The sequence below is a fragment of the Lithobates pipiens genome, unplaced genomic scaffold, assembly GCF_037356315.1.
Source record: "Lithobates pipiens isolate NorthernLeopardFrog02 unplaced genomic scaffold, aLitPip1_a1.2 Scaffold_22, whole genome shotgun sequence".
NCBI classification, from domain to species: Eukaryota; Metazoa; Chordata; class Amphibia; order Anura; family Ranidae; genus Lithobates; species Lithobates pipiens.
In genome coordinates, this window is record NW_027507784.1 from 142,100,273 (window position 1) to 142,115,839 (window position 15,567).

Here is a 15,567-nt window from a genome sequence, read left to right on the forward strand (position 1 = left end):
TTTTAAAGTGGTTGTAAAAGCAGAAGGTTTTTCACCTTAATGCATTCTATGCATTAAGATAAAAAGCATTCCGTGTCCAGCGCCCCCCCCAATACTTACCTGAGCCCCATCTAGATCCAACGATGTTGCAGTGGTGTCTCGGCTGCCCGGGGCTCCCCTCCTCATTGGCTGAGACAGCAGTGTGGCGCCATTGGCTCCCGCTGCTGTTAATCAAAGTCAGCCAGCCAGGAGGAGAGAAAGGGGGCCAGAATAGACACTGGGAGCTGCAGCTCAGCTCAGGGCCTTAATAGCAAGCTGCTTGCTGTGGGGGCACTCAGCAGGAGGGAGGGGCCAGGAGCACCGAAGAGGGACCCAAGAAGAGGAGGACCGGGCTGTTCTGTGCAAAACCACTACACAGAGCAGGTAAGTATAACATGTTTGTTTTTTTTCTAACTAAAAAAACAAGACTTTAGTATCACTTTAAGGTGAAGGTTGATGGAATTAGAAAAAAAATGGCTGGAGTTGGGCTTTAAGTTAAAACTGTAAAAACTCAAAATATATAATTACTGAAAATACAAAATGCTTTTCCCTCTAATGTTAAATTGGATAAAGTATTTGCAGCAGATAGAAAATGTTAAAGCAATTCTCATTATCAAAGTTCCTTTGTGTTGTGATTGGACAAAGTTTTCTGTATAATTATTATTACTGTCTTTCAGGCCCCATTAATGAAGAGAACTTCTTTGAATGGGAAGCTCTAATCATGTGAGTAATTCATAACATCCACTGTATTATTAACCAGAACAGTAACACTATTGTACGCTTCATTCCCCTGTGAATGCAGCAGAACTGAAGTGGATACATTCTTTGTCTTGAAATAATCCCTATACACTTTCATTTTCGAACACCATGCCTGTAATTTGCAGGCCACATTCTGCTAGCAGACCGTACCTACATACCTAAGGGAGAGTATTATTAGTTGTTGGCGATGTCAGCAGTGGCAGGATTGGCGGTTATGTTCAGCTCTCACCTGCTTGTCTGAAGCTTGTAAAAATGATATTTATGCTTTTTGTACTCCCTCACTCCCATACTTAGGAATTCCCCTTTGCTGGAATCTGATGTTGATCTTTCACTACTGGTTTTACGCCAACGTCTGTATTATACTGCAGGGCGGGGAAATAAAAACATTTGTAATATCTGGAATAACAATCATTTTATTAGTGGCATCTATTGTATCCTCAACATTTAGCAAGCAATTGTTTTTGCTAACTGGTATTGTTATTAATTTGCCTGCAAGGAAAAATCGATTTTATTAGTATTCTTTATATATATATATATATATATATATATATATATATATATATATATATATATATATATATATATATATATATATATATATATATATGTTAGTATTCTTGAATCCATTAAGATCTTTCAGCCATGATCCTATGTATTAATAAAAGGAACAATTTACTTATTGTGTAGAGCAGGCATATGCAATTAGCGGACTTCCAAGTGTTGCAGAACTACAATTCCCATGAGGCACAGCAAGACTCTGACAGCCGCAAGCATGACACCCAGAGGCAGAGGCATGATGGGACTTGTAGTTTTTCAACAGCTGGAGGTCCGCTAATTGCATATCCCTGGTGTAGATTACACTCAAACATAGATGAACAAATTATGATGAGCAATTATATTTTTCATAGAAATAGAGCATAGATTTGTCTGAAACTTTGGAGATTCATGAATACAGATTGCTTAAATTGGTGTTCCGCCCAAAAGAAAAAACTGCAGCTGCTGGCTTTTAACAATAGGACACTTGCCCGTCCTGGAGTCCAGCAATGTTGGCAACACATGGCAGCACCCGCACAGGTGCTGCCGCCACCATTGCAGGTAAGGGTACCCGGCGGTGTAGCCTTACGGCTTCACACCGGGAACCCTACTACGCATGCACGAGGCCCGCTCCTCTCTCCTACTGGCCCGGCGACAGGGAGAGGAGGAGGGAGCCCCACGGCGATGTCACAGGTCGCGGCCCAGACTCCCGGAAGGAGGAACAGGATACCTTTCAAAGACAGGTATTCTGCCCCCCACCCCGGAAGATGCCAATCGGAACCGGAGGGGGAGAAGAGACAAATGAGCGTAAGTTCTTTTGGGTGGAACTCCACTTTAAATGCAGGAAATGCATTAAAGTGGTATTAAAGGTTCAGCTTTATAAAAAAAAAAAAAAGTATTTTATTTACCTGCTCTGTGCAATTGTTTTGCACAGAGCAGCCCTGATCTTCCTCTTCTTGGGTCCCCACGCCAGCACTCCTGGCTTTTCCCCCTTGACGAGTGCCCCCAATAGCAAGCCACTCGCTAATGGGGTACTGGTGCATGCTCGCTCCCGAGTCCTGCGCTATGCATGCATACAACACATAGAGCCTTGGTTCAGCCATGCCCCCTGCTCTCTCCTCATTGGCTCACTGGCTGTGATTGACAAAAAGGAAAAAAAAAGTGTTAGCTGGAGTTTGGCGTCAGTTTGTTTGTGTATTTAAATCTACTAGTCCATCTAACCCTCCCCCCCCCCCCGCTGACAATACTGCTATCCAAAGGTACCCCTTGTGCTCATTCATCCAGAGTGGGGGCACCATAATGCAGTAGGTGTGTTACTGGCCATATTATCAGGGAAAACTGGGAGTAAAGCATGAAAATGAGTCAACCACCACATCTAATGATTGGTAAGCTGCAATATATAATTTTTTTTGGTTTTAAGTTTAATACCACTTGAACTCTAGGAAAGTAAAATTTACCCTTACAACAGGTCCCTGTTTCATACTGGCAGCAGTGTCTTCTACCCCCCCAGAAGGTGATATGGCCGCCTCATGATGCCTTTTGTTTTTGTACTCCTGAAGGGCGATTTTGCATTGTGGTAGATCCCATTCACTTACTTGGGAGAGTGTGACAGGCGGTACCCCCTGTGTGCATTATGCCAGTCTTTGCCAACTTAAGCCTAGGACACACGGGGCAAATGTTGGGCATCATTGACCAATTCAATAAAAACTGGCAGACATTTAGCTTGTTTGTACTGTAGCCGGTCCAACAGAAGCCGTCCAAACTTCTGTTGAAGGGTCATGACCGAAAAACGTCTGCTGATTGGCTCTCGATCAGCGCTTTCAGCCAATGGCTGAGAACGCTGACCAGAGTGTTTTCTATGGGGCCATCCTTCTTTCAGAAAACAATGGAACAGCAGGGGAGATTGTTGTACTAAAATTGCATATTTTGTACAGCGGCTCCAAACTGAATCTGCCACATGTATCAGTAAAGCTACCAAAAAAGATGGCAGGGATTTGTGAATGCGATACAGGCCATATTAAAGGGCCATACCACCTGAAAAGTGTCAGTAGGACTTCATTGAATTCCCCAAAATGTTTCTGCTCAAGAAAATCCTTCCCCAGCCAGAATAAGTATGTCTTGTGTCTTTCTAAGGAGATATTTAGATAAAAGGTTATTTGAAAATTATTTTTGGACGAACCTCAGGCGAAACAGTTTCCTATAATAAAGACTGGTCACTAACAGTCGCTCTCCCGTGTTGGGTGTCTGGTCCTGTTTCCACCCCTCTGTAGTGTTCTACAGGCAGTCTGTAGTGACTGGGCCTGCTGGGTCCCCCACAGCACTGTGAATGTGTCACTGTTGTTTTACAAGGTCATATCTGGGTTTGCAAAGATATTTGGTGTATTTACATCCTCTAAGACTGTTAATGGTTGTGGTAGTGGTTGGGCTGGTTTATATGGTATCATGGGGTACCAATTGCGGCAACCACACATACAAAATAATAACCTCAAAGAAAAAGAGCCAATGAGGCTGCCAATGTATGGAGTATTTGATTAATTTGGACATTTTTGACCATCCCTTCCCTAAACCCATTTGTTAGGTTTTATAATATTAATAATGGAAAACAGGGGAAAAAAGGGAAGGAAATGGCGGCAGTCTCCTGGATTGGCCCAAAATTGATCTCCTGACTATGAGCAGAAAATAAAAAAAAGGGGGGGGGGGGGTTGAGTGCTTCACCATGCCACGTTTTGTGTCCAGAGTGGAAAAGGACATGGCTGACCCACCTATTGGGAAGCTAAGACTGTCTGCTCTTTATATAAGAAATACGGTGTCCAGGTGTACTACCCTTTTTATTTGTCTTATTTGCCATTATAATCAAAAGTGAAAGTAAGAGAAAATTCCAAATTTTGGGTTGACACCAGAACACCAATAGAGGGGGAATCTTCCAATGGGGACACTTGTTCTGGTGACATCCCAGGATTCCCTCACTTTGGATTCCTCTCTCTTGCTGTTTTGGTTATGGTACAGGAAGTGAAGAGATATCTCCCCAATGGGACACAGATGGCAACAAGAAACTGAAAGGGGTTTTAGCTTCCCTTACTCTACCCAAACACAGAAAAGCAAAATTCTGTTCATTTCTACTTTTAGGCCTCATGCATATTTGCTTTGCAGTCTGAAGCGCGATCCACATTTGGATCGCTCTTCAGACAGCAATAAACAGGCAGGGGGGGAGGCATTGTATCACCTCCTCACCACCTGTTTTAAACCCACAATTACCAGTCACCATGTGCGTTGTGTGTGATTGCAGCACAGCCTTGTTTATTCGGCAGGTATCTTCGAGCACAACAAGGGATATAATTCCTGCTGCTGCCCAGAGTAGCTTAGACACCGTATGTGCAAACCACTGGCTGCTACCTTAGCAGCAACAAGGGAAGGGTTGGGGGGGGGGGGGGGGGTTAAAAACATGGCTCAGCCACAGGGGTTTACCACCCCTCAATCACAAGTGTTAAAGTGAAAGTTAAGTTCAGCTTTCAACACCTGCCGACCACTCACAGACTGTGAGTGGATCGCAGGTGCAGGCACGGCAGTGTACATGTATGTTGCCTTCTTTGGGGCGCTCATGCAAGCACCCCCTGCTGACCCGTGCTGCGATTGGACACAGCATGAGTTTGACAGTATATTTCAGCCATTGATTTTGGCTGAATTCTGCTGATCAGCTATGTCCAATCGTAACACAGAGTTCTGTGTGTTTACAAACACAAAGAACCCTCCCTTGTGTATACTGAACAGGGATCTGGCTGTTTCTTCTCCCTGAAAAGCAGGAATTAAAAACAGTTAGATCCTGAGTAAAAGAAGCACACATTACACTTGTTGGGCACAGGCAGTTAACCCCTTGATTTTCTCATGATGTTAACCCCTTCCCAGCCAGTGTCATTAGTACAGTATACAGTATTATCACTGATCACTGTATTAGTGTCACTAGCCACATCAGTGTCATTTAGCGCCCCTCCCAACCATTGTCATTTAGCGCCAGATTTCCCGCCACCCTATCGCAGATCCACTATAAAGCCTAGTACACACAGGCTGATTGTCGGGAGGTATCGGCCAGTTCAATAGGACCCGGCCAACATTCAACCCATGTGTACTGCAGTTGGGGGGCATGACCAAAATAGGTCTGCCATTTTGGATCCTGATCAGCACTCTCAGCCAGTGGCTGACGACGAAGACTGTAGTGTTCTATCGGAACACAATAGCACAGCAGGGGAGATCGCTGTACTAACATTGCATGGTTAGGACAGCTCAGTGGCTCCTCCTGAGCTTTTAGTTTTTTTCGTTCAGCCCTGGTAGTATGTACTAGGCTTAAAGAGGTAGTCCCGCAAAACTTTTTTTTTTTTTTTTTTTTTTAAAGCCAGCAGCTACAAATACTGCAGCTGCTGACTTTTAAAAAAAGGATGCTCACCTGTTCCAGGGTCCAGCGATGTCGGCACCCAAGGCCAAACCGTCCCTCAGTCCTCGGATGCTGCCGTCGCCATCTTCGGTATGGGAATCAGGAAAAGAAGCCTTGCGGCTTCACTTCCCGGTTCCCTACTGCGCATGTGTGAGCCGTGCAGCACAATGAGAATGGTCCACACTGTCTCTGGGACCCGTGTGTATCCCAGCAGACAGCGCGGCGGGACAGGAAGAGGCATAGACTCCTGTGGGAGTCTATGCCCAGAAGTGGGTGCAAATACCTGTCTTAGACAGATATCTGCACCCCCACCCCCCCTGAAAGGTGCCAAATGTGACACCGGAGGGGGGGGGGTTCCGAAAAGCGGAGGTTCAATTTTTGTGTGAACCGCCGCTTTAAGTCGCTGATCACCGCCATTACCAGTATAGTGTTTATAGCTTTGTAAATTCCAGTATATTCACTATAGTCTGGTAGACACACTAACTTTCATACAAACCAATCAATATACATTTACTGGGATTTTTTTTTTTATCAAAGATATGTAGCAGAATACATTTTGCCCTTTTTTATTGGATATGTTTTATAACAGAAATTTTGGGTCTGTTTTGTTTATATAATTAATAAAAAAAAAAAAAAAAAAAAACAGTGGTGGTTAAAGCGGGAGTCCACCGGGACTCCGCGTTTTTTTTTTTTTTTTTTAAAAGCCAGCAGCTACAAATACTGCAGCTGCTGACTTTTAAAATAGTGACACTTACCTGTCCAGCGCGCCCGCGATGTCGGCACCCGAAGCCGATCGCTAGGTCGTCTGTCGGGTCCTGCCGCCGCCATCTTGGGTATGGGAATCAGGAAATGGAGCCTTTCGACTTCATTTCCCGGTTCCCTACTGCGCATGCGCGAGCCGCGCGGCGCAATCCGGACGGTCCCCGCTGCCTCTGGGAACTGTGTGTTTCCCAGCAGGCAGCGGGGCACTTGCGCAAAGGGGCGGGCAGTTGCGGAAAGGGGCGTAATCTACGCCCCTTTCCGCAGACAGCTATCCCGGAAGTGGGTGCAGTTACCTGGATTATCCAGGTAACTGCACCCCCCTCCCCCCTGAAAGGTGCCAATTGTGGCGCCGGAGGGGGGGGGGGGGATTCCGATCAGTGGAGGTCCATTTTAGGGTGGACCTCCGCTTTAAATGCCACCAAAAGAAAGCTCCATTTGTGTGAAAAAAATGATATAAATTTCATTTGCTTAGTGTTGCATGACCGTGTAATTACAAGTCAAAGTAGCGCAGTGCTGAATAGCAAAAAATGCCCTTCCGGAGGTCCAGTGGTTAAACTAAACTGCCGTTTTTAAGTCCTGGATACTATTCCACTTGTTCATTTTGATTTGGGACTTTGTGTTTACATACTATTACCAGTCTCATTTTTAGATTTATTTTTAATGTATGGGTTTTCATTTAGTACAGCATATCTTAATTATTATTATACAGGATTTATATAGTGCCGACGGTTTGCGCAGCACTTTACATTTTAATGGGGTTTTTCGTCATATACAGTATGGCAGCATCCTGTTTACTACTACTATATCGTGCATTCATTCAGACCCTCAAGAGCAGACAAGGCTCATGGTAGATATTTGACAGTTTTTCATGTGATGTCTCTGTCCACTTGAAAGGATTGCCCCAGCTCTTCCAAACAGCTGCCACCCGCTTATATGACGTGTATCATTTAAGATATGCCTTGCAGGCAGATAGTTCAATTATAGCCTCACACACCCTGACTATTAAGAGGAGCGCCGTGACCTTGCCATTAGAGCATGCTTTGATTTCCTGTGCTGTGTTGTTTTGTTTTTTCTACCCCTCCTCTGAACAAAAAAAATGGCAAGTATCGGGATAAAGTCTTTGAAGTGTATATTTTTTTTAACAGAAACTCCAAGGTGCTTTATTAGGGAAAAAACATCCTATGCACTTTACACTTGTATAAGAAACTGGACTGTACCATCAATGAGTTTCAGACATGAAAGATTTAATTCACCAAACATTCATTTCACACCTGGAGATTAGGATTCTTGAAACAAATTCCTAGAATTTTGATCAGGGAACATCTTTTGACTTAGTGCTAGTTCACACGAGACGCAGTTCCGTACGCTTTTTTTCTGCACAAAATGCATGCATGCATTCCATGTATTCAACTGGCTCTAGTTCACACCATGCAGTCAGTTTCCGGTCAGTTTATGCACCAGAACCTGACTGCAGGGTGTGAACTAGAGCCATTGGAATACATGCAAAACACTGTGCGTGCATTTTTAGGGCCAGTTCACACCAGACGCAGTTCCGTGCGCTTTTTTTCTGCACTAAAAATGCAGGCACAGTGTTTTCCGTGTATTCCAATGGCTCTAGTTCACACCATGCAGTCAGTTTCTGGTCAGTTTCCGATCAGTTTCTGGTGCAGAAAAAACGGAACTGCATCTGGTGTGAACTGGCCCTTAAAGTATAATTGTTCTCCAATAAATTTTTTTTTCTAATAATGGAAATAGAGAAAAAATGTGTGTGTGTGTGTGTGTGTATATATATATATATATATATATATATATATATATATATATATATATATACATACATACACACACACACACAGTATCTCACAAAAGTGAGTACAGCCCTCACATTTTTGTAAATATTTTATCATATCTTTTCATGTGACAACACTGAAGAAATTACACTTTGCTACAATGTAAAGTGCCGTATTGGCGTATAACACGCACCCTTTTCCCCTTAAAATCAGGGGAAAATCGTGGGAGCGTTTTATACGCCGATCACCCGCCGATTGCGAGCTCTTCTGCCTTTTCTGCCGGTCTCGGCAGCTTTCGGCTATTTTCGGCTGTTTCCGGCCGCTCTCGGCTATTTTCGGCTGTTCTCTGCGGCTTTTGGAAGCCACCAAAAATAGCCGAGAGCTACCGAGTGCTGCCGAGATAGACAGGACATCAGCTCTGTATCTTGGCGGCGCCATTTTTAAACGGAAAGCCTGCAAAAGAAACTGACAAGGCTGCAAATGACTGGGAAGGCTGCAATGGAAGGCTGCTAATGACATGGAAGGCTGCAATGGAAGGCTGCAAATGACACTGACAAGGCTACATTGATGGGCATTTAAATGTAAGTTTTTTCCTTAAACTTCCCTCCTAAATGTTTTTTTCTTTAAAATTGCCTCCTAAACTTAGGGTGCGTGTTATACGCCGATAAATACAGAAATGAGTGTACAGCTTGTATGACAGTGTAAATTTGCCGCCCCCTCAAAATAACTCAACACACAGCCATCAGACCCCTTTTACACTGGAGGCATTTTTTCAGGCACTATAGTGCTAAAAACAGCGCATATAAACCGTCTCAAATATGCCTCATTTGCAGTCCCAGTGTGAAAGCCCAAGCGCTTTCACACTGAGGCGCTGCGCTGGCAGGATGTCAAAAAAAAGTCCTGCATAATACAGCTTCTTTGAAGTGCTTTAGGAGCGGTGTATACATCACTCCTAAAGCGCCCTTGCCCATTGAAATCAATGGGCAGCACCACCGAAGTGCCTGCAAAGCGCCGCGCCACTCATTAGTGTTACAAGGTCTCAGGTGTGAATGAGGAGCAGGTGTGTTAAATTTGGTGTTATCACTCTCAATCTCTTTTACTGGTCACTGGAAGTTCAACATGGCACCTCATGGCAAAGAACTCTCTAAGGATCAGAAAAAAAGAATTGTTGCTCTACATAAAGATGGCCTAGGCTATAAGAAGATTGCCAAGACCCTGAAACCGAACTGCTGCACAGTGGCCAAGACCATACAGCAGCTTACCAGGACAGGTTCCACTCGGAACAGGCCTTGCCATGGTCGACCAAAGAAGTCAAGTGCACATACTCATCGTCATATCCAGAGTTTGTCTTTGGGAAATAGACGCATGAGTGCTGCCAGCATTGTTGCAGAGGTTGAAGGGGTGGGGTGGGGGGGTCAGCCTGACAGTACTCAGACCATACACCACACACAGTTTGTTGAAGACAAGCAGACTAAGGACGTTGATTACTGGAATCATGTCCTATGGTCTGATGAGACCAAGATAAACTTATTAGGTTCAGATGGTGTCAAGCGTGTGTGGCAGCAACCAGGTGAAGGGTACAAAGACAAGTATGTCTTGCCTACAGTCAAGCATGGTGGTGGGAGTGTCATGGTCTGGGACTGCATGAGTGCTGTCATTACTGGAGAGCTACAGTTCATTGAGGGAACCATAAATGTCAACATGTACTGTGACATACTGAAGCAGAGCATGATCCCCTCCCTTCGGAGACTGGGCCACAGGGCAGTTTTCCAACAGAACGACCCCAAGCACACCTCCAAGATTACCACTGTCTTGTTAAAGAAGCTGAGGGTAAAGGTGATGGACTGGCCAAGCATGTCTCCAGACCTAAACCCTATTGAACGGAAGGTGGAGGAGCGTAAGGCCTCTAACATCCGCCAGCTCCGTGATGGAGGAGTGCAAGAGGACTCCAGTGGCAACCTGTGAAGCTCTGGTGATCTCCATGCCCAAGAGGGTTAAGGCAGTGCTGGAAAATAATGGTGGCCCACAAAATATTGACACTTTGGCCCCAATTTGGACATTTTCACTTAAGGGTGTACTCTGTGTGCTGAGTTATTTTGAAGTGACAGCAAATTTACACTGTTATACAACTGTACACTTACTACTAGCAAAGTATAATTTCTTCAGTGTTTTCACATGAAAAGCTATTTTTTTTACTTGTGAGATACAGTATATGTATAATATATAATTTTTTATTATTATTATTTGCAAGGGTGGTCATTTTTGTCACGATCTGACCACCCTTGGAGCACGCAGTTGATCCATAACCAGTTTATTTCAATGTTGGGGAGGGGAGGCTAAGCCAGAGACTGGCACCAAAAAAATCTGTGGGGGATCAGTGATTGGGAGTGCTTTTCCAACCTATATATTGGCCTTTCCATCCAAAAATAGCCTGAATATGAGATTAACATGAGCATAACTGAAAATGCATATGTCGAACTTGCTTTATCCGGCTGTCATTGGGGATCTGGGAAAATTATTTCCCTGTTTACGTTTATATATGTTTTTCTCTCCTTCTGGTTAACCGCAAGTTTAGGGTTTTCAGAATAAAAGGTTTTTAATGTGTTTAGTTTTTGACTTTTGGTTGAACTTGATGGACACATGGTGTTAAAACCTAAGGCCGGCCAAAGACGGAGCAAATTTGATGGTTGCAACACAGTCAGTGATGATGAGGGAAGCCGACTGTCAGGAGAACACAGTGATTACTGCTAGCTTCTATAACAGCCGCTTGCGATAATTACATGTAAATCCGGCAGACTGATTTTACCTACTTTGATCGATCAACTTGCGTACATTCAGCTTGCCCAAACATGGCTTGAATCTCGGCTGGTTCCTGCTGAACTGGCTAAGATTTGAACTGTCTATGGCTGGTTTAACTGTGCAATAGAACACACCATTAAATTATTTAAAATAATGCAGTGTGTTTGAGTTTATCTCAGGTTCCACCTAAAGCCTGTATACCCATTGACAATAACATCTAAATAATGATGAAAGGCATGGAATTATATATTGAAAAATGTTTTGTTCATACAGTATGTATGAACTTTACGGGTCATTGGATAAATCAGATCCGGGGTAATGCCTTTTCCAGCAATGAATAATCTTACAAATACATGATTGACTTGTCAAAATAACAGTTTGAGAAATATGTATGTATGCTCAGAGGTCAAGCAAAACTGTTGTCCCCTGCAGGCATTTGTAAGTCTAAGGGTAACTTTGCAGTTACATCACATCTTTCATGCTGTTTAGTTGTAAATATCTCCCCAGAGGGGTCTTGGGTCATATAAAGGCTAATTTGGTGGTCAGCATAAGTGTGAACCAGAGGGGGTCGGGGGGGAGGGGGGGCACAGCATTTTCCAAGGATATCACAACTACCTGCCAGTCTGTTGAATAGCACAATGTTAGAGAGGCGAGCTGGGCAGAGGGCATGTTCAGGCAGACTCAGACTCAGTGGTAAAGAAGAACTCCAAAGCTTAGTTTTGATTAGAGTGGAGAAGAATTAAACCTCTCTGGTTTTATGACTCTTTGAGAAAGATTTACTAAAACCAGTTCACACAAAGTCTAAATGTTCATAGTAATCAATCAGTTTCTATAGGTTTTAGGCTTCATTCACACTAGCGCAATTCCGAAGTCGCACAATTTCCGATTTGACTTTGGAGTACGACTTTGATGCATCTTTTATCTGACTTTACACCCTCTGGGTCAAAATTCGCATTAGAGTAGTGCAGGCACCTTTTCAAAGTCAGTTGCGGTTTTTATGGACTTTGTTCTAAAATAAAGCCATTTTTGGCAAGTATTGAATGTGCAGCCATCCAATCTTTCATATAGCTGAGAGGCTGCAGCAGTGGCAGGGCATGCATCTCAATTGCTGTGCAGTCTGAGCATCATGGCCGGCAAACCTCACCTGTGGGTGGTTTCTTATTGTACAGACCTATTCAAAATTTGCTTTGTCTTTACATTACACTGATTCGAACAGGTGCCATTGAAGAAAAAGGGCTGCCGCTTGATGTCCAAAGTCGCATGACAAGTCGCACAAGTGTGAATGGAGCCTTATTGTCAAAGCTTAAATAAAAAAAGCTGACGTTAGAAGCTGATTGATTATTGTGCACAGCAGTAGATTCTGTGTGCACCAGTTTAGTAAATCTTCCCCATTTGTTCTCCATTGGGAAGATTCCTCCTCGCTTCTTGACCTGCTTTTACTATGGGAAGTAAGGGAACAGGGGTAGGAAGCAACAGAAACCTAATAAATATATAAATTGTTCACCATTCTGGCTAAACAAAAAATAAATGGCAGGAGTTCAACCTAAAGGGGCAAATTTTTTCTTGTAATTCCCTCATTCTCCCTTAGAGAAAATTTTTTAGGCATAGCAAATTATTGTCACGCTCATAAGGGTGGCACAGCATTGTCTGATGCCATCAATAATTTAGCTGGTAAGCAGCTGTATGGCCGCGTACACACGGGCGGACTGTTCGCCCAACCTTGTCCGCTGAACAGTGTTTGGGCGGACAGTCCGCTCGTGTGTGGGCTTTCAGCGGACAGTTTCAGCGGACAGTTGGACGGACAAAGTCTTTCGGAAATTCCGAAAAACTGTCCGCTGAAACTGTGTTTGAGCGAACAGTCCGCCCGTGTGTGGGCTTGTCCGCTGTACTTTCGAAATGAGCGGACTGTTCCCGCTCGGAAAGTCCGCCCATTTCGAGCGCGTGTACAGGTAGGCGGGGCCCGTGAAGGAGACGTCGCGGGCTCCGCCGCCTGGAATGGGCTTAAAGGGGAACCCCAACGCCGAAAAAAATCGGCGTGGGGGTTCCCCCAAAGTCCACACCAGACCCTTGTCCGAGCACGCTACCCGGCCGGCCAGGAAAGGGGGGCGAGCGAGCGCGCCCCCCCTCCTGAGCCGTACCAGGCCGCGTGCCCTCAACATGGGGGGTGCCTTGGGGAAGGGGGGGGCCGCGCGGCCCCCCCACCCCAAAGCACCTTGTCCCCATGTTGATGAGGACAAGGGCCTCTTCCCGACAACCCTGGCCGTTGGTTGTCGGGGTCTGCGGGCGGGGGGCTTATCGGAATCCGGGAGCCCCCTTTAAGAAGGGGGCCCCCGGATACCGGCCCCCCACCCTATGTGAATGAGTATGGGGTACAATGTACCCCTACCCATTCACCTGTGAAATAAAGTACAAATAAAAACACACCACAGGGGGAAAAAATATTTTATTGCACAGCCGGGGGTCTTCCGTCTTCGGGGGTCTTCTCGCCGGACTCCTCCGCTATGTGTGTGTAGCTCTTTTGCCAGCGGAGGAGTCCGGCTTTCTTCCTCCCCGCCGCCGGCCTCTTCTCCCGACTTCGGGGGTCTTGTCCCCCTCTTCGGTTCTTCTGCCGGGCCACCGCGCCTGGTCCGGTGGCCCGGTCTTCTGTCGCCGTCTTCCGTTCTTCTGTCGCCGCCTTCGGTTCTTCTGCCGGGCCACCGCGCCTTCTTGTAGCTCTTTTACAGGCGGTGGCCCGGTCTTCTGTCGCCGTCGCCGCCTTCCGTTCTTGTTCTTCTTCTTGTTCTTCTTGTTCTTCTCCAGGCGATGTTGACTCGACGAGCTCTCCGGCCGGAATGCCGGGGACGCGCTGTGCGGTCACTTATATAGTGACAATGGGGCGGGGTCACATGGTATATGTCACATGGGTTGGTCACATGGGTTGATGTCACATGGGGACTATGACATCGTAAGGGGGCGGGGTCACCATGTGACATCAACCCATGTGACATATACCATGTGACCCCGCCCCATTGTCACTATATAAGTCACAGCGCAGGGCGGCTCTGGCATTCCGGCCGGAGGGAGCGACGTGTCAACATCGCCTGGAGAAGAACAAGAAGAAGAACACGAACGGAAGGCGGCGACGGCGACAGAAGACCGGGCCACCGCCTGTAAAAGAGCTACAAGAAGGCGCGGTGGCCCGGCAGAAGAACCGAAGGCGGCGACAGAAGAACGGAAGACGGCGACAGAAGACCGGGCCACCGGACCAGGCGCGGTGGCCCGGCAGAAGAACCGAAGAGGGGGACAAGACCCCCGAAGTCGGGAGAAGAGGCCGGCGGCGGGGAGGAAGAAAGCCGGACTCCTCCGCTGGCAAAAGAGCTACACACACATAGCGGAGGAGTCCGGCGAGAAGACCCCCGAAGACGGAAGACCCCCGGCTGTGCAATAAAATATTTTTTCCCCCTGTGGTGTGTTTTTATTTGTACTTTATTTCACAGGTGAATGGGTAGGGGTACATTGTACCCCATACTCATTCACATAGGGTGGGGGGCCGGTATCCGGGGGCCCCCTTCTTAAAGGGGGCTCCCGGATTCCGATAAGCCCCCCGCCCGCAGACCCCGACAACCAACGGCCAGGGTTGTCGGGAAGAGGCCCTTGTCCTCATCAACATGGGGACAAGGTGCTTTGGGGTGGGGGGGCCGCGCGGCCCCCCCCCTTCCCCAAGGCACCCCCCCATGTTGAGGGCACGCGGCCTGGTACGGCTCAGGAGGGGGGGGCGCGCTCGCTCGCCCCCCTTTCCTGGCCGGCCGGGTAGCGTGCTCGGACAAGGGTCTGGTGTGGACTTGGGGGGAACCCCCACGCCGATTTTTTTCGGCGTTGGGGTTCCCCTTTAAGCCCATTCCAGGCGGCGGAGCCCGCGACGTCTCCTTCGCGGGCCCCGCCTACCTGTACACGCGCTCGAAATGGGCGGATTTGCCTCCTCCTTACGTGGGCGAGTCCGTTCATTTCAAAAGTTGAGCGAACTGTTTGCCCAACCTTGTTCGTCAAACAGTCCGCTCGTGTGTGGGCAAGTCCGCTCATGCAAATTTTGAGCGGACTGTTTGACAAACTGTTTGCCGAACAAGGTTGGGCGAACAGTCCGCGCGTGTGTACGCGGCCTATGTCTTGGGGGATGGGAATAGAACCAGCTACCGTATTAGCAAAGTAAGATCTAGCCTGGTACAACTTATGATACAGATTCACTTTATGATAACTGGCAGCAAGATGTCAGTTTATGTTCATTTTATCTTCTGTCAGTTATGTATTTAGTGTCCCTCACAAAAATGGTCACATCCTTAAAATAACCGTTTGCAGATATACTCTGCTAGTTACTCCAGGTCTGCTCACCTTGATGGCTCTCTTTTTGTGTTCTGCATACACCTTCAATAATTACTTTTCCCAGGCTGTTTTATTAAAGTGGTTGTAAACCTCAGACATTAAATATCTCTCTATAGTGTATAC

At 46.3% G+C, this 15,567-nt stretch overlaps 1 protein-coding gene across 1 annotated transcript in view; it reads left to right on the top strand.

The window, feature by feature from the left end:
* The window catches only part of UBE2G2 (ubiquitin conjugating enzyme E2 G2), a 103,761-nt gene that overhangs the window by 71,003 nt on the left and 17,191 nt on the right, over positions 1–15,567 (top strand). Inside the window, exon 3 of the mRNA XM_077448412.1 lies at positions 696–741. Coding sequence (XP_077304538.1) covers positions 696–741 — 46 coding nt within the window. The remainder of the gene's footprint in view (positions 1–695; positions 742–15,567) is intronic.